The sequence below is a fragment of the Strigops habroptila genome, chromosome 8 (genome assembly GCF_004027225.2).
Source record: "Strigops habroptila isolate Jane chromosome 8, bStrHab1.2.pri, whole genome shotgun sequence".
NCBI classification, from domain to species: domain Eukaryota; kingdom Metazoa; phylum Chordata; class Aves; order Psittaciformes; family Psittacidae; genus Strigops; species Strigops habroptila.
In genome coordinates, this window is record NC_044284.2 from 61,037,601 (window position 1) to 61,059,792 (window position 22,192).

The 22,192-nt window shown below is 42.2% G+C and overlaps 1 protein-coding gene across 2 annotated transcripts in view; it reads left to right on the plus strand.

Moving 5' to 3' along the window:
* The window catches only part of CACHD1 (cache domain containing 1), a 109,050-nt gene that overhangs the window by 40,229 nt on the left and 46,629 nt on the right, over window positions 1-22,192 (plus strand). For both annotated transcript variants that reach the window (XM_030495711.1, XM_030495712.1), the window contains exons 3-4: window positions 6,893-7,041; window positions 19,632-19,738. In XM_030495711.1, the coding sequence (XP_030351571.1) occupies window positions 6,893-7,041; window positions 19,632-19,738 (256 nt within the window). The remainder of the gene's footprint in view (window positions 1-6,892; window positions 7,042-19,631; window positions 19,739-22,192) is intronic.

Consider the following 22,192-nt stretch of genomic DNA (forward strand, 5'->3'; position numbering starts at 1 on the left):
GTGAGGGTGCTGAGGCGCTGGCACGGACTTTTCCCAGAGAAGCTGTGGCTGCCCCATCCCTGGCAGTGTTCAAGGCCAGGTTGGACACAGGGGCTTGGAGCAACCTGCTCTAGTGGAAGGTGTCCCTGCCCGTGGCAGGGGGTTGGAACTGAATGAGCTTTAAGGTCCCTTCCAACACAAACCAGGCTGGGATTATAAGAAGACTTCCCATGACTTGAGTAATTATCTTTATCCTCTGCTGGATTTGTTTGGCTTCCGCTTTATTTTTTTCCTATTTCTATTTGACCACTGTGAACGTCATATGGGGCAGCAAATGTGCCATTAATATTGCTTAGAACCCTTCAATTGCTTTTTAAATCTCCTCTCTTCCAAGAGCATCCCCATATTATTTTTCTATTTTGACAACCTCTAATTGAGGAACACATAATGAAGAAGAGCTTATATGGAACTGTGTCTAACAACATCGTGTTCTCTTCATATAAGTGGTACCTTTTTCCCCCTGGAGGTCCAGATACTATGGCTGTGTATTTCAGTAGTTCATTTTGTGTCATTGTTACTAATTTATACAATTCTGATGTGTGTCCTGCTACTCATTTGGGCAGATGTTGGGGTTTTTTTTTTAATGTATCAGTGAAATATTGTAAATAAAATAAAAAAACCCCTAATATTGGATGCCAAATTATGATCCCATGGAAGAAATTTCCTGCTTGGAAAGGTATCATGCAATTGGTGATACCAGGTGGTTGGTTTATGTGGTGCCCAAGGTTGGATCTGCACAAGTGGTGGTGCTTCAGTGGTGCAGACAAGGTATGGGTGCTGGAGCCCACCATCCTCCTTTGGGAGACTTCTGCTTCCCTGTAAGCATGCACAGGTGGGTGTTTGGTTGGAAATGGACCACAAAAGGGTCATTGTCGCCACCTTTAAAAGTTTAAATCTGAAACCATCCCAACATCCTAAAACCAGGGTTTGTTGGCTTTGCCATCGCACCAGGGTAGCATTTTCCTCCACTGTTTCTGGGTGGTCTGCACACCGTGAAAGGGCCATGTGGGCTACATTATACATATCAGATGGCCTTTGGAAAGGCAAAAGTGTTTTGGGGAAACAAGAAACTGGATTAAAACTTCTTTGAAGTCTCAGCTATTGATTCTCCACTTAGGAAAAGACTCTGCTTGTTTCCCAGATGTACCTATTCACCCTGAGTAGATCTAAATAACTGTCTAAACACTGTAGGTAGTGTGATGAATTCGGAGCTGTCAGAGGAGAAAAACGAGGCCCCGGTGAAGCATAATTACTGTGGTTAAAAGCTCAACGGTGAAGTGGATAGAAGAATAATTGAGTACTTCTGTTTCATTAATAACCAGCTCTTTTAGACCTAATGAATCACAAGCAATATAACCAGAGTTTTATGAGTAAGAGTAGTGCATCTAGCAGCATCGTCGTGAGCAAATGCAAACAAATGTAAGCAAATTAAATCCCCTGTCGCTCATTCCTGGATTTGTCATTCATTAACATTTTCTTAGCAAGTGACACCCAAAGGCAATTAATTCCCATTCTCTGTCAGCTGGGATTTTGTTCTGGCAGACCACTGGATTGTTGGAGGGGTGCTTTTTATATATCCCAAACTGTGTAAATAAGGACTTTCAGTTTGTTGAGAAAGTGGAAAAACTACAGCTGTTGGCCTTCAGGCCTATTTAATAGGTTTGGCTCCCTTCATGCCACACAAAGAGTGGTTTACCTTTTGGTGTTAAACTGCTTACACTGTAAGGTCTCTAGTCATAGGATTACTATTGTATGTAGCAGATAAAACTTTTTCTTGCACTGAATAGGTTATTAAAGATTGGAAGGTGATTGCCAAAAAGAACTTGGCTTCCGTTCCTGGAAGTTATTTCAATATCAGAGAGCTCACAATATGAAAATGTAGTGGTGTGAACTAGTGATGTAAATAAAGGGGAAGGTGGTTAGTTTTATTAGGGGGAAATCTAGATTAGCTGTTTTCAAGGAAGTCAGCGTGTGTTCAGCATCCTGCCAGACATCTGGTGTCTGCAGTACAGAGAATGAGAAACTGGTCTCCAAGGAGGAGAGGGGATACACACTCCCTCTCCTCCTTGGATAGTGGTACACACTCGAGGAGGAGCATATTGACCAGAATAGTTTTGATATATTGAACTCTGGCAGAGAAGTTGGAGCACAGCAACCGCAACATCTCTGCAGATAGAAATTCATAATTTCTTCTTGACAGGCTGAGAGAGCTGGGCTGGGTCAGCCTGGAGAAGAGAAGGCTCCTGAAGGGGACACCTTAGAGCAGCTTCAGTGCCTAAAGGGGCTACAGGAAACCTGGAGAGGGGCTTTGGACAAGGGCCTGTAGGGACAGGACAAGGGGAATGGCTTTAACCTGCCAGAGGGGAGATTGAGATGAGCTCTGAGGCAGAAGCTCTTCCCTGTGAGGGTGCTGAGGCGCTGGCACAGGGTGCCCAGAGAAGCTGTGGCTGCTCCATCCCTGGCAGTGTTCAAGGCCAGGTTGGACACAGGGGCTTGGAGCAACGTGCTCTAGTGGAAGGTGTCCCTGCCCGTGGCAGGGGTTGGAACTGAATGAGGTCTAATGTCCCTTCCAACACAAACCAGTCTGGGATTCTACTAACTAAACTCTTCAAGGTGTGAGCCATACTCTTCAAGGAGCCTGGCAGTGTTAAATCCCTGTCTGTGAGTCCGTTATGACATCCATGCCTGTCGACCTCACTGATACATAATTTATACACAATCTTGAAAGCATTAAAAATACCTTGGCTTTCAAGCTGCAGCCAGAAAGAAAACCTAACCTTGGAGCTCTGCTTTCCCTCAGTGCTCCCTGGAAAGGGAAAACTTCAGAGCTGTGGAGCTTTGAGGGGAATGAAGCTTTGTAAGAAGAAAAAGCTCAAGGGAACTATGCAAATGAGGAAAAGCTCTGGGAAAATTAGAGCAAGTCCGTGACGTTGTGATGAAAGGTTGTCAGTGGAGATGGTGACAACTGAAGTGCATTACCCATGGGTGCTGCTGTAATAGAAACAGGTGTTGCCGTCCAACCTGTCTGCAGACTGAAATGCTCTGGCTGCAATCCAGCTGCCACAAAATACATTAAAAATGGAGCTCATGGCTGCATTGTTTGCTCCAAACACTCATTTCTTGTTATCTGGGTCCTGAAAATTAAGGAGAAAGCTGAAAAAAGACAAGAGGAAGCAAGGCTCCCCTGCTTGAGGTGAAGAGTACTTGGAGAAGTGACCTGAGGATAACAACATTTTATGTCAATCTCAAGTTATCCAGATTTATTTTAGTCTCTATTAAAATGGGTGAATTTCTGTGGGAGCAGGAGATGTCTGTCATACTTGGTACCCACCCAAAGGTATACCTGACTGTGGGATGTTGGCTACCTTTTATGTGCCTAATTTGGGATACAACTTTCCATTTTGCCTAAAAATGTTTTAAACAATGATGTTGGGATAGTTTCATAGTCAACGCTCTGTTCTTTCATTATTTTTTCTCTCTTTCTTTCTGTACCTCTGAGGTCTTGTAACCAGCGTGGTACAGGTCTTATATCCATCCATGTGCAATGGCTGCTCAACTCTGGGCAGAAGAAAAAAAGCAGGGTAGATGTTGGGAACAAATAGGGATCTTTTGGGTAAAGGCTTTAGGTTTCAGTTTAGAAAGATGAGGAGCTGATTTAAGCCTGCAGCTTTTATTCTGACAACTGAGTGCATCGCTTTGCAAACTGAACAATGTTTCTGAGCTAATCGTGTGAGCGTGCATGCATGCATGGGCATGCAGGCATAGATGAGGAGCTCAGAAGCATGTAGTGTTTTCTGGCTGTTGTTTTAATCACTGAGAGCTGGAATGCCTGCTCGCTGTCATGGATTGTTGTGCTCCAGTGAAGCCCAACTATGGAAGAAAAATTAAGTTAGGGGCTTTATTTAGGCTTCTTCTGGATTATACTTCTCAATTTGGTGAATTAGAACCATTCGTTTCTATTAACTTCGAGCTGGATGGTGTGTTACCCTTTGGTTCTTAACATGGTTTAGTCATTGTAATCAATTTTCAATGAAAAATGGCTTTTGAATCATCTTGCCATCCAGCTTTTTTGAGTTAGCTGTTTTTAAAGTGGTTTTGATTGTTGGGGGTGTTCTGTTGTTATCAGAGGGCAGCATTTTTGGGGTTCTTCAGATTAGGTTCTTCCAACCAGGCTTGTGTCCATGGGCAGGGAGTAGATGTCTGTGTGGCTCTGGGAGGCTTCAGGTCCCTTGTTCCTGACATGGACTTGACTCTCTGCCTCAACTGAGTTGTTGGATCCCATTTAATAAGAGTAATGTAATGACTTCGAGCTGTTCAGAGGTTTTTCAATGGGAGATGCAGTTTAGGTATTAAACATTTGCTTCTTATCAGTTTTGTCCGATCTTCAGGCTCTGCACAGTAGGATAAAATTCAAAGGCTGTGGGGTGCTTTTATTGGTGAACCTGGTAGGTGAAAACTCTTTAACACCAAAATATCGTCATTATCAAATCCTGAAGTGGTTTGGGTTGGAAGGAACCTTAAAACTCATTCAGTTCCAATCCTCTGCCACGGGCAGGGACACCTTCCACTAGAGCAGGTTGCTCCAAGGTCTGTGCAGCCTGGCCTTGAACGCTGCCAGGGATGGGACAGCCACAACTTATTGTAGAGTATTCATTTACTGGAGAAAAGTGTGATTCCAAATGTGAGTCCTTTGGCTCTGATGCTCCATGTTAGTTTTGTCACTGCTAATGATGGTTTTGTGGTCCCTTTTTTCAGCAAATTTAAGCTTTCTCCTCTTTTTGTAATTTCAGGTAGGGAAATCAAGAAAGAAGTGTATAGACTCAAGTATCTGGTTTACACAGTGCTTAAGCACAGGTATTTCATTTGCCCTAACTGAAAGGGGAACTTGGTAACCATGCAACTTAAAGGCTTTGATTGAGGAAATTTGGCTTGAGACCCTGCAGAAGAATCCGCTTCTCAAGGACACATTTGAGCAGTACAGTCAGACAAAAAGTTTACCAGAAAATAGAAAAGGAACAACCCAGCAGCTTATTATTTAACAACTGGGAGTAATTTAATTGTGTTGGATGCCTAACACGGGGGAAACCATTAGTAGTCCTCTGGTGCCTTGGCAATAAATCATTCTGCAAAACTAATTAGGTATAATTCTGCAAGTCATTTGAGCAAGTTCCTATTAAAACCTGTGCTCCTAGGAGACCTGTTGTTGAGCTGCAGCATTTGCTGGGAACAATGGAGGCAAAGGCAGTGCTGTTACCAGCGTGGGCCTCGTTATTCGCATAACGAAGTAAATCATGATGAAATGTCCTGTTAATAATAGTTAGGAAAAACATTTGTCAGTCCAGGGGATCTGGAACAACCTACTGCGTTTCTCAGCGTGCAAATGTAGCGGCACTGTTAAATCATCCCCATAGAGTTTGGGGTGTCCAGGGAGCAGGAGAGATGAGTGCTGTGAATTAATGAGCTGACTTCAGCCTGGAAGAAGGTCTGCAGAAATGCAAAATGCATATTTCTGCCTATTCAACACCACGGTATATTGTTTAGAGATCATCCTGTTTCATTTAGGAGGCATCTGGCTGATTGATTAAGTGTAATAGGTATGTTGGTGTGAAAAGGGTGCTGAATGTGCCAGAACAAATTTTGTATGTGCCTGATTTGTTTCATTAATTTCTCACTTTGAATAAAAGACCGGGAGCAAAAGTCTTAGTAAATGGTTCTTGTCAAACCTCTTGCTTCTACCCTTCATAATACCATGTGCCTTCAGACTGCTTCCAATGTGGCTGGCACTGAGAAGCATTTAAAGAGAAGGGCTGAAATGCCCAATTTGCTGTTTCTGAAGTTAGGCTCTCTTAATTTTTTTAAAGGCCCGAGAATTGCTGAGGAGGGATGACAGTCTGTTTGTTTTCACTTTCTGAAAGGAGACAAATACAATCATCTGCTTTTAATAGTGTAACTGCTAAACCTTGTCCTGATTTATAAGTGGCTGCCTTCATTGTAGAATCATAGAATCCCAGACTAGTTTGTGTTGAAGGGAGCTTAAAGCTCATCCAGTTCCAACCCCCTGCCACGGGCAGGGACACCTTCCACTAGAGCAGGTTGCTCCAAGCCCCTGTGTCCAACCTGGCCTTGAACACTGCCAGGGATGGGGCAGCCACAGCTTCTCTTTACAACCTGCTCATCAGACCTCTGGCAACAAAAGGCTTGTGGAAGAGTTTCACCTGTGTAAGACATTTGTCATTATTTTCTTTCAGTTACAATATAATGGGGTTGTCTGGATCCTGGGCTTGTTCCCTTAGATAGTTTCAGTGCACTGGCAGATGTGCTGTTGGTTGATTGCTCCTGGAGCAGTAAAAGATTTCTCTGTAGGTGAGGTCTTCTGTAATACTATTATTTGGGTTTTTTTATAGAGCTTCTTGAAATTGACTTGTGGCCTCTTTATTTTAGTCTCCATCATGCCCTTGCCAGGCCTTATAAGAGCATTGTATCAGAGTGATTCAGCGCTAAGCCACTGTTTAGGTAGAATTAATTAATTCCCTGTAATTAATTCTTAATTAAAAGGAAGTCTGTTCTAATGGAAATCTCACTTTTCATATACGCAAAACTCTATATTCAAGTACCCATTGCTAGATGGTAAATGTAGCTTATCTGTTTGTATAGGCTGCTTTCTGTGGCCAATATTATTAATTACTTGACTGGATAGTGCTTAAGCCACCAAAACAGAAGCTCAATGAACAAAGCAGGCAACTATTACGTTTAACGTATGCAGTTTTTGCTCTCATTCAAGTTGTTAATAAGGAATGGGGTGATACAGAGAAACTGGCTTGATTTTAATCCATCTTCTTTTTCTTTTCTTCAGTTGGCAAAAAAAATCCGTGAGAAATTTAACCGTTACTTGGATGTTGTGAATCGGAACAAGCAAGTGGTGGAAGCATCATACACTGCTCATCTCACATCGCCCTTGACTGCAATCCAGGACTGCTGTACTATTCCCCCATCTATGATGGAGTAAGTATTACTGGAATTACTTGCTGTCATTTAATACGTGAAGGAGAAAGATGATCTCTTTGCAGAATAGCCTGTATTTTCTGTGAGTCTTGATAACTCTGAAAAGGGGAGAAGACGGTACTCCAAAGGTGCTCCTTTTCTTGTCCTCGTATTCTTTTCCATTTTTACTATGTACCTGTTTAATGAGGAGCACTAAACAAGAACTGGGTCTCTGCTATGATGGATTGTAAAGTGCAACAAAAAGGATAGAAGTTTGTTCAACCCTAAATTGCATGGAATAGTCTTCTATACAAAATGAGTCTGTCCATGTCCAAGACACCACCTTTGCATTGAGACACTGCTTGCCCTGAATAACTGAATAACTCCTCTGAAGCTGGTCATGGGACTTCTTTTTTCTCCCTCCCTTTGAAGTTCAGTAACCAAAATCACGAGCTGGTCAGTACATCACATGCTGAAAATATTGCATTGCAGTTTAATCAAGTTGACCTGCTGCTGTTTGATACACAGAGGTTCACCCAAATTGAGTACGTTGCTTGGATACTGAATTTGTTCATTTAAAGTTTGTTTTGTTTTAAATACAGAAGTTTTCAATAGTCTAAATCCAGGCAGTTGGTTGTCCTTAATCATGTTATATTATGCTAAATAGTTGCAGAAACTTCTTTGGGCTTCCTAATTGTAGGAAGGTGTAATGAAGGTCTGATTTGTCCAATAAACATGTAATAATTTCTTTTAAATGCTCAACATTTTAAACATTTACTTCCATATGTGCTAGAAAAGGAGTATTTTCATTGTATATATCTGTCTGATTTAACAACATTTTGGGGAGAGGAAGGTAAATTGGTCAATAAATATTAAAAGCACTTTCTGCAATCTGACTATGAGACAGCTCTTCTCTTAACGACAGTGTGCTTTCATCTTTCCTGAAGTATGGAATTAACCTTTTTTTCTATAAGAATTTAAAATATTCACTGCATTCAAATATATGGATTCAAACTTAAACAGGGGAAGTTTAGATTAGATATAAGGAAGAAGTTCTTTACTGTGAGGGTGGTGAGGCACTGGAACAGGTTGCCCAAAGTGGTAAATGCTCCATCTCTGGCAGTGCTCAAGGCCAGGCTGGACAGACCCTTGGTCAACATAGTCTAGTGTGAGGCATCCCTGCTCATGGCAGAGGGTTAGAACTAGATGATCTTAAGGTCCTTTCCAACCCAAACCATTCTGTGACTCTATGACACAGAGGTAAGATATCTCAATAGGGTTAAGCCTCAGGTGACTCCAAAGAAATGGGTACCTTGCTGTTGGGTTGTGTGTAGATGTGGTGGTCTTGGTGCAGTTCCTACTCACAAGTTGCCCACATAAAATGCTGGCACATCTGGTGCTCAGTGGCCAGGTATTTGGCAGTGTTGGTAGAAAGGTCAAGAATTAGTTCAGGATGAAAACCTTCCTGCCCTGTGATCTCTGCATGCAGGAACAGCGAGCTTCCTGCATGGGCTTCCAAGCAAGGGCTGAAGAGAAGGAAGAACAAGAAGATTTATCATCCCCTTGTCAGTAATGCATAGTTTTTCATTAAAAAAATAAAAAGAGAAGTTTGCTCTGGAAGCTTTCACGAGTTTCCTTTCACTTTGTCCTCCAAATTTACTCGGTTTTGAAGTCCTTTAGAAATTTCCTTCCCCATGGTGGACTTGCATAAGGGTTCTTCACAGGAAGTGGTTTTAAAAAACAAACTGGAGGTCACAGCTGGCAAAGTAAAGAGGTGAATTTTCTATTTGCAGAGCTCCTCATTCAGGCTCTACAATATGATTCTCATTATTTAGTTACTTGGGTTGATAATATTAAATCTGCGTAAGTGGTTACCAGACCAGTCTGTCAGTTTGCAGGATCTTTCAGGCATCACTTTGGCAAGACCTGGTTGAGTACCTATGGTTGAGAACAGTGAATTATCAGGCCATTTGGAATATACCCACTGCTGTCTTTAGGAAACTGTCTGTGAGTCACACAAAGAAAGAATGTGAAAACATGTTTTCCTTTAGAAACTTAACTTTCAGGGTGTTAGCACCCTGCTGTGTTGTTTGATTTGTCTAAATGCTTCTGCCATCATTTCAGTTGTTGTTTCTCCCCCTTCTGCTGTTCTTCCTTTAATTTTCTTTCTCTGTGGCATCTCCCTTTTGGGAGAATCTTCATTTTGATTAAAATGTCAGGGGAAAAAGCTGATGTTGATACCCAAAGGGTTGTTATTAGGTTTTATGTTTGACACAAGCCTGCTAAAGGGGAAAGTGAAACAGTTCACACGGGCAGAAAGTGGCTGTTCCTGAAAAGCCAGTTCCCCTGTTTGAGCTACCTCAAAACCTGTCCTTGTCTCCCTGTCTCTCCAGAAGAGGGATTAGTTTTTAATAGAAATCTCAAAATGAGATAACCTTCTTCTTAAGCAGGAGCTTTCCATTGAAATTAAAAGATTACATGCTCCTCAGGATCCCCCTTGGGCACCTCGAGGCCTAGTTAAAAGGGGGGGAAATGGCCAGCAGTCAGATTTTGGAGACTGGAATACACGTGTTGGTGTTTGAACATGGATTGAGGAATCATTTTTAAAACACAGACACAAATATTCCCAACTGGATATTTTGATTATATTTTGAAGGCTACTGATTTACTTGAACTCTTCCACCTGTAATTTCTGGACTCACTTGGTCTGGCTTTGAGGAGACCTGCACTTGTGAGAAGTTGAGTTAGATGTGCTGTTGCTGGTGAAAGCTTATCCTTGATGCTTAAAAGATGTGTGTTAGTATTGGGCAGAAGAGTGCTGGTGTTAGAGCAACAATAATTATAATAGTTTGGTTTAGAGCATTTAATAGCTGCTGCTATAAAAGAGGTCACATGAAAAAGACACAGATCTGTCTGTGCTATTTGTCATATCCAGGAGATGGTTTGGTTTAGATTGTACCTTAAAAATGTGTGTGTCCTTAGGGCTATGGTTTTCCTTTCAGGAAGGTTGTGAAATATTTGTGTTACAACTACTTCATTCTGTGTATTCTCTTTCTTGGTGTAGGGAGGTGTTTCATCATGTGGCCTTTTCACTTGAGTAAACATTTGGTGCAAGAACAGTATCAGCAGCATCTTAACCTCAGGGTATATTTTTAAGGTAGATATAAAGGCATGTCCCACAATATTTAAGGCTGTTTATTACATAGTGATCGGCTTCTAAATGCAGGGTGATGTTTGAAAATCTGAGAGCACTTCGTGCTCTGAGGTGATTCTTCCATCAGCCTTTTACATTGTGTTGGAATGCAGCAAGTTTGGATTGGTTTTGGAAAAATTACTTGGGAAGGAGGTGATGAACTTCTACGTAGAGAAAGGTTTATTAAGGATTTTTTAATGGTTTGGTATCTTTAGATTATATTTGCTGTTACTGTTAACAAAATTATCAATATGTGGCCTTGTGTTTGCTTGTATTTATTTTGCAAATCTGAGCATTTGCTTTGAAGATACTTTGCCATGTTGCTTGAGATAAACCACACCTGGCAACTATAAATAAATGATGCAAAATAGAACTAACAAAGCACAAGCTGGGATATAAAATAAACCTGGCACTTAAATTGCTTATTTAGTTGAGTAGTAAGTTATAACAGGGAAAGCAATGTTTATTGCATTGCCATTATGTGGTGAAGAGCCCAAATGAGTAAGTTTCCATGTGACTGGAAGAAGTTCTTCCCTGTGAGGGTGCTGAGGCGCTGGCACAGGGTGCCCAGAGAAGCTGTGGCTGCCCCATCCCTGGCAGTGTTCAAGGCCAGGTTGGACACAGGGGCTTGGAGCAACCTGCTCTAGTGGAAGGTGTCCCTGCCTGTGGCAGGGGGTTGGAACTGGATGAGCTTTAATGTCCCTTCAATCCAAACCAGTCTGGGATTCTGACTGTGATTCCAGTCCACAGTGACTAGCTCTGAATTAAAATTAACAGTCTGATTCTGCTTTTGGTTCTTTTGTTGTACCCAACATGTACTAGTCTAACAAGTACTAACAATTACGTATTTGTTCTCCCCACCAAGGCAGCTTTGTGCAGTGGAACTACCTTGTTTTGGAAGGTGGTGGAAACAACTAAATCAGAGTATGCAAACACAACCTGATGAAGCAGTGCACTTGGTGGCTGTTGAGTGGTTTTGGCTTTTCCATAGGCCTTAATTCAGCAAACGTTTCATCATATGCTTTTGCTCATCTGGTTTACCAAAGCATTTAAGTATGTGCTCGTGTAAATGGAAATTAATCATATGCATAAATATATATGCAATTACTGCTAAGTAGAGGTGGACTGCTAAATTGGAGCAATGGAGCCCGGACTATGTGTTTTCCTTTGTGTTTTGCTGTTCCTTTCTTCATATACAGCTGTGTGCATTTTCAGTTCTGCTTAACCAAGGGTTGGGAATAGAAAAACCGTGATGGCAATGGAGTGACAACAGTTGAGAAGAGTCACCAAAGAGGATAGCTTTCAGACAAGCTCAGAAGTGGATGGTACGAGGATCTGATACCTACCCCACCATCCAGGCTGTGTCTGTGTCCATGGGGTCAGAGCCTGGAGACTTGCTCCTTTTCCCAGGGCCATGTGCTGCATTGAGGAAGTGCCCATAGCAGTTGAGAAGATGGATTGCTCCAATGAGACAGAGTTAATATGGATAAAGTGCTCCAGGCTCTTAGCAAAATGGATGGGTAAACTGATGGGAGATAAGGAAAATGGATGTCGAGTGATTCTAATCCTTAAAGAAATCCCTGCTGAAAAAATAAGGCTTTGTGTTTCCTCACTAATAAAGGCTGATGAAGAAGCCATGAGAAACAGATTCTCATGCCATCTCCAGACATTCCCTATCAGGAGTGAATTGTGTGGTTATTTACAAGACAATGTTTTAATTAATGTATCTTCCTTCTCAAGAGGATAAGTAACTCTGTGTGCAAGAGAGTGTCTCTTGTTTGTCATGCCTGAGATGCTTCATTCCCAGAAAAGCCCTTAGTAGGTCTTTAGGAAGTCTTGTAGCTGAAATGACCTGACGTGTGTGGGGTGGAGATGGGGCTATGGAAGAACGTCAGAAAGAGGGTAAGGAAATCACAAACAGTGTTTAGTTATCAGAAGTACTGAGCACCTGCAGCTTCCCTGCATCTTCAGCAGGAACTTACAGAATACCTGTTAGTTGTGAAAAGTGTCTAAATAGGGACTAAAGACATGAGTTTTGGGACAGATTTGGAAGCATTAGCTTTGGTGGGGTTGGAACTTTGCAGGCCTGTGTGGTCTGACTTGTGAATGACAGCTGAGATAGCTTTCTAGATAAAGTTGATGTTGAACTAGATGGCAACGTGTAGATCAAATATATGTTTTATATTGCTTATTTGCAGATGAAAGAAAATCACAAAAATCAAACTCTGCACAAAAAAGAGTTTATAACCTCTTACTCAGATGCATTTGTGAGGAACACACAGCTGCCTGTGCAGCTTTTCCAGCAAAAAACCCCAGAGATGATGCTTTTAAATGGAGACAAAAAATTCTTCCCTAACTCAGTCTTGATTCTCTTCCTCTTCTGTCCAGTTTTAAAACCCATCATGCTCTGATGTGCTACAGCATTTCACATCCTTAGGTGTCTCTAAAAGGAGGTAGGAAATGGTTTCCTTGAATTGCCTGCTGGGACCTGAGCAGGGAGAGAAGGGCAGAGCTGGAAGCTGCCGTATGTGCCTTGCTGCTGCGAGGGGTGGCATGGTGTGACCACCTGTGGTCCCCTGATAATGCTGCGCCTGCAGATGGGGTGTGAATACACACGTGTGCTGGTGGGAACATCTCCTTCTCTTTGCCTCAACCCTGGAGGATGGAAATGAATTTCACTGCTGGTTTTTATGAGAAGTTGTTATGGGCCTCCAAAAACCCGCAGGTTTAGAACCATATTGCCATTCATCAGTGCTATTGCTTCTGCTGCTGACACATATGTTTGAGAGGAAAATACTAAAATTTCCAGAATGCTGGAAATCATAGAATCCTAGAATTGAAAAGGACCTTAAAGCTCATCCAGTTCCAAGCTCCTGCCACGGGCAGGGACACCTTCCACTAGAGCAGGTTGCTCCAAGCCCCTGTGTCCAACCTGGCCTTGAACACTGCCAGGGATGGGGCAGCCACAGCTTCTCTGGGCACCCTGTGCCAGCGCCTCAGCACCCTCACAGGGAACAGCTTCTGCCTCAGAGCTCATCTCAATCTCCCCTCTGGCAGGTTAAAGCCATTCCCCTTGTCCTGTCCCTACAGGCCCTTGTCCAAAGCCCCTCTCCAGGTTTCCTGGAGCCCCTTTAGGCACTGGGAGCTGCTCTAAGGTCTCCCCTTAAGGAGCCTTCTCTTCTCCAGACTGAAGTCTATTCTTGTTCTTTATTTAGCAGTGCTGATAAGAGCTTAGGGAATGCATTTATCTAAATTTGTGAAGGGAAATGGAATGGAGAAATATTTGTTGGTGAAACATACTTCTTGGCAGTGTTGTGTTACAGACATTAATAGAGCTGTTTGAATAAGTGAGTTTACAAACCTATATTTGAAAATCATTTACTCCCTGCCTGTAATATCGCCTTCAGAAGTGCTCTGTTTTTTTTTCTTTTTTAAACAGATGGTTAAATATTTGCTAATGCAGTTCAATTTTATCGCTGCTCTTTCTGTGTTTATCTTTCCTCTCTGGAGCAGTTAAGTGGGAGATAACGGGAATCCCATTCGGTCCCTTCAGTTGCTGCAATATCTGAAGAGCTGCACTTCCAAAAGAGAAGTGGGTGGGCTGCACTGGGTGAAATTTAAGATGTATTTGCTGTTGTTGCAGAGTATCAGGCTACAGTAATGCATGTGGGTTGCTAGAAAATGTGGGGAGTGTGTCTAAGTGCTGGTCTTGGCATGACCTTCTTCTGTCCATAAACTGTAGCAGGTATTTAGGAAATTGCTCTCTTGGACTGTTGCTTTTACATCGTAAATGTGTCCACATTCCTAGTGAAATAGTGGGGTTTGGAATAGTTTGTGTTACTGGGTTGCAGCCCTCCTTTCAATAATATGCTTTCTTTACGTCCAAGAGTAAGTATACTTTGACTGTTTCAAGCAGTAGTTGAAATAATTGGAGCAACTTGTATGCCTTGCCAGAAGAAACTGGTGAACTGAATCACCAGTAGCTTTTTGATTGTTGAATTTATTCATAAAAGCATTGTTTTCCAGCATTCTGTTTAGATGCAGGGGGAATATTTCAGCATTTATGTAAAATAGGAGTGAAAATCTTGAATTTCAAAGGAAATACTGAATTTCCAATGAACTTATGTAATTTCATTTGCATACTAAAATCAGCTTTAAATTTGTATGGATGGAAAGGGAGTGAAAGGAATGAACCTTAAAACAATGAGAACCCCTCAGTAGCTGCTCAAGTGTCATTTTTATATGCAACTCCTTCGTTTTTTTCCCTAAACTGAAACTGTGCAAAAGAGGTTGATTTATACTGTAAATTCAGGCTGAACAAAATCCAATTGGGGCTCACTTGAGCCCTGTTTTGATGTCAGATTCAAAGCCTCTGCAAATGTATTTTATCTTCTACGCTTGCTGATCTCCTGCTTGTAAATCGCATTGAAGGAGAATAAAAATGAGTGCAGCCTGATGGGAATTTAATGTCTGAAGTTCAAAGCAGTTTTGCACATCAGAGCAAACGTCAATCAAATGAACATCTTGCAAGCTAGGCAGGGAGCGCGTTTCTCCATGGGGAAGAGATCAAAGTGGGAGTCGCAGCTCTGTTTGCTCCCTCGGGATGCAGTTTCGATCGGTTCTTCATTAAGGTGAATCCAGAAGGAAGGGCTTTTTAGAGAGAGGCAGGGAAAGTGGGATGGAGTGAGGGGTCCTGTCTTGACACTGAATTTCAGCCAATGTCTTTTTCCACCCCCGTTTAAGTAAGTACCAAACCTAATTAGTATCAAAATGCAGGTTTTGATGTGTTTTTGTGGTAAGGATTCTGGAGGACTTCCTAAGTGTTGGTTGTGGTGTTACCGTATAGAACATTTTGGGCCTAATCCCAGTGGAGATCTCAGTCAACCACCGCTGTTATCCACCTCATAGTCTTGCTGCTGGCAAAAGTGGGAAACACCGGTAAAAATTAAGTCTTCTTTATGCAGAGGAAGGGTGGTGATCAATGGTTGCTAAATCTTTAAAGTTTTGGGGGTTTTAACTTTTTCCAAAGAGATGGGAAGGTTTGTATGGGTTGAAACTTGTGTGGAAAGCGTGCAAGGTATAAATACGTTGTAGGGAAGGTAGAACCAGTAGACACAGCCAGGAACATAAGCATTGACTGGTAATGCCACATGGCAGTGTTGAGGCTTTAGTTTCAATGGTGAAGATTGCCAAATAGGTTAGTAGCACATTCTTAATTGAAACAACTTAAAGGCACCCAAAAGAAGCGCATTGTAGATTTTCCAGTGTGATTAAAATGATGCAAGTATTGCAATGTCAGTGTGCCACAGTGCTGCCTTTGCCCAGTTTCTGGTCTTGGTTTTCTGAGGATGGACATTTGCAATGGGAGCTGGTCTAGTCTCAAGGTTTTTGTACTATGGAACCAGTCACACTTTAAAAATACACCCCACTGCAAGGTGCAAAAAGTCAGTTTTAAGACAAACTGCACCCAAAAAGAGATTCGATGTAGACATCCCACGTAGCTCAGTCTGGAGCAGTCCTTGCTGTAGGCTGGCAGGTCTGTCTGATGGGGTTTAAAAGAATTCTTCTTCTGCATATTTTATTTAGATCATTTTCCCTTTCACTGTGTGCACTTTTTGCTACTTGTGTGCTGTTGCAAGAGAAAGGAGGGCTGGGTTGGGCGACTGTAAATTTTTGCTTTCCTTCTCCAGCTCTGCTGCAGATTATTTAGGCATCTATGTCTTCATTTTCCTGCTGGGTAGCATAATACTTGTTTGGTGAGAAAAACTGGAGGACGTTGTTGATTTTTGCATTAAAATACTTCGATATGCTCCAGTAAAACCTGCAATGTAAATAGGGTGTTTATAGCCGAAACACAGATCCCCTTGGCCTGTGGCAATCAGTTTGGGGCTGTAGGAGCACCCATGGTGGGGCAGTTGAGGAAGACAGCTTTATTTTTGCCTTCCTAGAAGGCATGCCAGAGTTGGACTGGGTGTTCATCTGCTTGAAACCCCAGGTTAATATCTGTCATGGTTGAGAGACCTGAAACTCAGTTTGGCAGCTTTGTGTGTAGGAAGAAGTGGTATAGCAATGCACTCATCATTTTAAATCAAGATACATACAACTCCTCGGCCACGTAAGGTAAAGTTGTGGTGGTGTGGGAACTGCATGTCAGGATGCATATGTGACTGAGCGTAAGCAGTAACTTTTGGCACAAACTAAAATCAAGGCAGAGGAAGATTCCAGATGATTTTGAATTAAACCTCACCGATTACTGCCCATGTTCTGAGACACGAATAATGCTAGTTAATAACAAGGTATGCTGTTGCCATCACTAATAGATTTAGATGGGAGTACTGGGATGGTTAGCTAACATCCTGAAAAGTCATTATTTTTCCCCTAAGAGTTTGTTCTTTAGTATTGCTTGGAAATCTTTCTTTAGCATGGAGATGTTTAATTTGCAGACTCCAGCTCTTCTCCATCTGGTTTTGCCCAAAGATAAACATGTTTTTTGTGAAATCCATCCTTTATCAATCAGTCTTAGTCTGGAGGTTCTTTAGCCAACAAAAAATCAACAACATTTTTGCTTGCTTGGTAGGAGCTGTAATTTTTTGAAGTGGTTACTTTCTAATGGGGGTAGGAAAAGCCATAGCCTTGATCCGAGAACCATGCGCCAGTGAAATGTCAAGTCTTTTCCTCAATGGAGAGGACTTTGGGGAATTCTCAGGGAGCAGGTTGCCAATGATTTCAGCAAGCAGCTCTTGGCAGAGTGGATGAGCCCACACCATCTGTTTTTGGTGTTTGACATAGCATCCCTTCCTCATCTTACATCCTGATGGTGGTGGGGTCTGATCAAGAGGACAGGAGACCTTTGTATCTATCTCTCCATCCATTTTCTCTCTTTTCCTTGCCATGAAGAGTGAGGATAATGCACAGGATGCCCAGAGAAGCTGTGACTGCCCCATCCCTGGCAGTGTTCAAGGCCAGGTTGGACACAGGGGCTTGGAGCAACCTGCTCTAGTGGAAGGTGTCCCTGCCTGTGGCAGGGGATTGGATCTGGATGAGCTTTAAGGTCCCTTCTAAACCATTCTATGATTGTATGAAATGACTTCTGTACTTGAAGGGCAAATTTCTAGACTTGTGAGAAGGCTGTGCTGTATTCTTCATTTTATAGTAGAAATTAAACCTCTGCTTTCAGCAAAAATAACTTCTATTCAACCTAGAATATGGTTATATTGACAGGAATCATGAACAAAAGGTGAACTTGTGGCCTGTGTATGTAACAGCAGTGCTGCTCACAGTGAGCTCCAGCATTCCTCTCAGGAGCATGTATGGTATCAGAATGCTAATATTTCTGGAAGTGGATCCAGTCACCTACAGAGGTGGTGATCTTTAGCCTACTTAACAAATGTTTTTCTTATTCTTAGTTAGTTTTCACTTTCAAGCCATAAAAGGTTTTCCTACATCCCGTGTGAGAGGACCCCATAAACTGAGAGATGGAGGCTCTCAGCAAATCCTGCATCTGGGCTGGGGCTGCTGCAGCTATGTCCCTATAGAATGAAATTATTTTGTGTTTGGCTTAGGAAAATATATTGGATTAGGAGCACTTCAGTTTGCTTAAAAAGGCTTGCTTCCTGTGGTCATAACTTGAAATTTCCTTGTGTAACCAATTCCATCTGTCTGTGGTTTTTGTTTCTGCTAATTGTTGTTATAAGGGGATGATTTAGAAATGCTTTGTTTTATTGTCTGTTCACGTCTACAAAACCAAGCCCATATAGCAAGCACTCTGTAAGGAAAGAACAAAAAACCTCATTATTTTTCCATCCTTGCTGGGCACCATATTTGTTGAAGTAATTGCAACTTACTGGATTTCAATTTCTTAATCAAAATCTTCATCCAGAAGAATGGTTCTTGTTTTTCATACTGCTTTTGCTTGCAATATTTTGGGGCTCCACTATGTGATAGCATATATACGTGGGTGAGGGGAGATTGAGCTGAGCTCTGAGGCAGAAGCTGTTCCCTGTGAGGGTGCTGAGGCGCTGGCACAGGGTGCCCAGAGAAGCTGTGGCTGCCCCATCCCTGGCAGTGTTCAAGGCCAGGTTGGACACAGGGGCTTGGAGCAACCTGCTCTAGTGGAAGGTGTCCCTGCCCGTGGCAGGGGGTTGGAACCAGATGAGCTTTAAGGTCCCTTCAACCCAAACCATTCCATGATTCTATGATTCTATGAAATAAAGAACCTTAAGCACAAATATAATGTACTTTGAGCAAAATAGCATTAGAATGGCCCTGGGTGAGTGGTGTATGTAGGCTTGTGATGGATGTGCTGTCAGTTTGAAGTAATTTGGTCGATATCTTTTGGTGCAGCATGATTTTTTTTTGTGTGTAATTTGCTGTTTTAGTGTTGACAGTATCAAACAAACCCCTACTCTGCTCAGTTTCTTTCCAAGACTTGCTTCCTATCAGCTTTCATGCCAGAAAGGCTCCTCATCCAGCATGCGATGTTATGCAGACCTCGCTTGTGACTTGTTGTCATTTCTGTGGAGTTGGTTGATAGTAGAAAATTTCTTTGATAGGAAGTAAGTAGTTTTTTGAAGTACTAGAATACTCATGCCAGAAGTCAAATATCAAAATGTTCAAGGTCACAAAAATGTTAACAAATAAAATTGGCCTAAATGATATAAAACTGCATTTGAGTCCTTGAAAGCTTCAGAAGTATTTCCAGTTATTTATCACCCTTTAAACCCTTTTTTAATTTCTGTTTTGTTAAGGCATTGGTTTAATTGTATTTTATTGTCACTAGAACTATTGCAGTAGAATAATTTTTTCATTAGAGTTATGAATATATTTGAATTATTTAACCAAACCAAAATGTAACAAAACTTCAGACTGTCGAGTTCCTTCTGCTGTTTGGAATGTAAATCCTCGATTTTTGGGCCAGAAAATGGGTTTACAATAATTCTGTTAGATCTTTGTTGTAAAGACATAAAAAGGATATCCTCTTCATGCAAGACACTGGGAATAAAGCTTTTAAAAGTGGAAGATGAAATAATGGTGCTGGTGACAGAGTCTCTAGCAAGAAACAGTTTGGTTCAACAGCAGGTGGAAACACTCTCTGATGGCAGGCCTGGATGCTGTGCACATTTCCCAAGCTGGAACCTAAATCCAGATGAAAGAGCACCACTCCCTCATGATCTTTCAAGGAATATTGTGGAGGAAAATGCAACATACCACTGTATAGAGCAAATACAGCCACGATGAGCTTATCCCCCCCCTAGTTTTGGTTTTCACAGTTTTTCCTGGGCCCTTTAAATATGTCTGATGTTGGATTTTCCAAAGTAATTATTTGTCATTGAAATTCCAAATGATGCATTTCCATTGTAAGTGCTCTGTAGGTTGAGTAGATAATGTTAGATTGCTAATCCTGGTGTTGTCATTTCAGGTTTGATGGGAATTTTAACACCAACGTTTCTCGAACTATCAGCTGTGATAGACTGTCTACCACTGTCAACAGCAGAGCCTTCAATCCTGGTCGTGACTTAAATTCTGGTAAGTTGTGTAGTTCTGCTTTTTTCCTCTGGTCTAGGGGTTTTTTTTTCCAGCATACTTTAACATTTCCTTGGCATAGGGAATTAGCATTGATTGCCATAGCAACAAGCTTTTCTTTCTCCTTCAAACTGTCACACTGCTCTTAATTTGAGATTTCATGATGGAAAGATGATACCTAAAGTAATGCCCTTAGTCTAAGTACTTTATGAAAATGTCATGAAGATTTTATTCCATCCTACCATGGATAATTTTGTTGTGGTTTATGCACTTTTTATTTCTTCTTCTTTCTTTTATTCCGAGGCACTTTCTTTCCTAGGCCTGTCTGCTTTGGCATTCATAGTGTCAGCTGCTGAAGGGGCTGTGCAGAGAAGTTCCTCTGATCTTCTTAGCTCAGTTCAGCTAATGTGGGGCTGTGTTTGCAGCGATAGGCAAAAGCTACAAAATATAAGGACATCCTGAAATACTTCCTTTCTTTGTCTTGTCAGGTCATTTCCATCTCGACACTCAGTGCATTTGCGTGACACACTTAAAGAGCTAGAAATACGAACCAAAATACATGACTTATCCTTGAAAAATACAGCCTTTGGTCCTCCAGTGCAGCAAGGTTTTCTTTTTTTGAATTAATACATGGATTTCAGTCTGGAGAGAATTTAGATTCATAGAATGGTTTGGATTGGAAGAGACCTTAAAGCTCATCCAGTTCCAACCCCCTGCCATGGGCAGGGACACCTTCACCGAGACCAGGTTGCTCAATATTTTTCATTATTATTTTAATTTTCATGTGTCTTTTGGAATTAAATCCTGGTTTTTTATTTCTAACCTGCCTGATGAAGTGGCAGACCTGCCATTCCACCCTCACCATGCACAGAGAACTTGCCTATCTCGCAACAAATAGGATGAAAGAACCCCAAATTCCTCTCTAGCCTCCCTTACTGTGTCCCTTCTTGCAGCTTTGCTTTCTGGGTTTCTAATGAAATCTAAAAAGTACAAACAAAAAGCAAAACTGACAGTCCCTTTAGGTTCCTTTCCATTCCATCCTCTGTATGCCCCATCTTGAATGCAGGTGCTGGCCAGACAAGCTGATTTCCTGACATACATCTCATCACTATAATTTGTGTAGCTTTTCCATCCTAAAGCTAGGCAGTCTTTGTTCACTTCCTTGGGTTTGCTGAGCTTTGTTTTACTCATAAGCTATATTTCTACTAAAAAAACCAACTTATTTTTATTAAAATAATGTTTAAAATCACATGCAGCTGTTGCTTAATCAGAATAATTTTTGAGAGCAAGTCTTCAGACGCTAGCAAAAGCAAAGCATTGAATGAATTGATGTTTTTTATTTCATTAAACCCCATCATTTTTCTACTGCAGAAGATGGATGTAAAAAAAGGATTAAAGAAATAATCCTTCTTGAGTGGTGGAAAACAAATAAACTGTAGTTTCCCTTAAACATTTCCCATATTTCTGGTTTGGATTCTCACAGAAGCATGTTCAAGCTTCTTGTTGTCCCAGCTCCACAGTGAGACTTGAGTCGCCTCGTCTTCCCTTGCCTCCGGCTTGAAAGCTTCCTGATGAAAGGATTGCCTTCAGAAAATGGCATTGGCAGAAAAGAGCAGCAGAGGAGAACAGGGAATTGGACTGATAGTAGGAATAGGGAAGTGCTTCAGGATATATTGACAGCAGAGTCTCCTCCAGCTTTCCTGTTAGCAGCTCTCAGAAACACAGCCTTTGGGGGAGGTTTTTATTAGTGAGGAAATGCCTGTAAGAGAGAAATGGAATAGGAGGAGTGGATTGATGCAGAAAAGTGAGATGGAAACAGGTTTATTTGAGAAACAAAACTTGATACTTGGTACTCATCTAGTGAAATTAGTTTTCTACAAGGGATAACCTTAGTCCTGGGGGTGTTGGGTGATGAGAAGCTCCCCATGACCCAGCTTCAGTGTGCTGTTGAGCACAGAACCCCCCCGTGTGCTGGGCTGCACCCCCAGAGCGTGAGCAGCAGGTCAGGGAGGGGATCCTGCCCCTCTGCTGCGCTCTGGGGAGACCCCCCCTGCAGCCCTGATCCAGCTCTGGGGCAACAGCACAAGAGGGACGTGGAGCTGCTGGAGCGAGGCCAGAGGAGGCCCCGGAGCTGCTGCGAGGGCTGGAGCAGCTCTGCTCTGGAGCCAGGCTGAGAGAGCTGGGCTGGGGCAGCCTGGAGAAGAGAAGGCTCCTGAAGGGGAGACCTTAGAGCAGCTCCAGTGCCTAAAGGGGCTCCAGGAAACCTGGAGAGGGGCTTTGGACAAGGGCCTGTAGGGACAGGACAAGGGCAGAAGTTCTTCCTTGTGAGGATGGTGAGACCGTTCTATGATTCCTTGTGTGAAGGTGCTTGAAAGTCTGCAAGATGACAGTTCTGTGGTCCTCAGCTGAGAACATCTAGACTACGTGAGTTCCACCACTCCAGCCCACAGAAGCAGG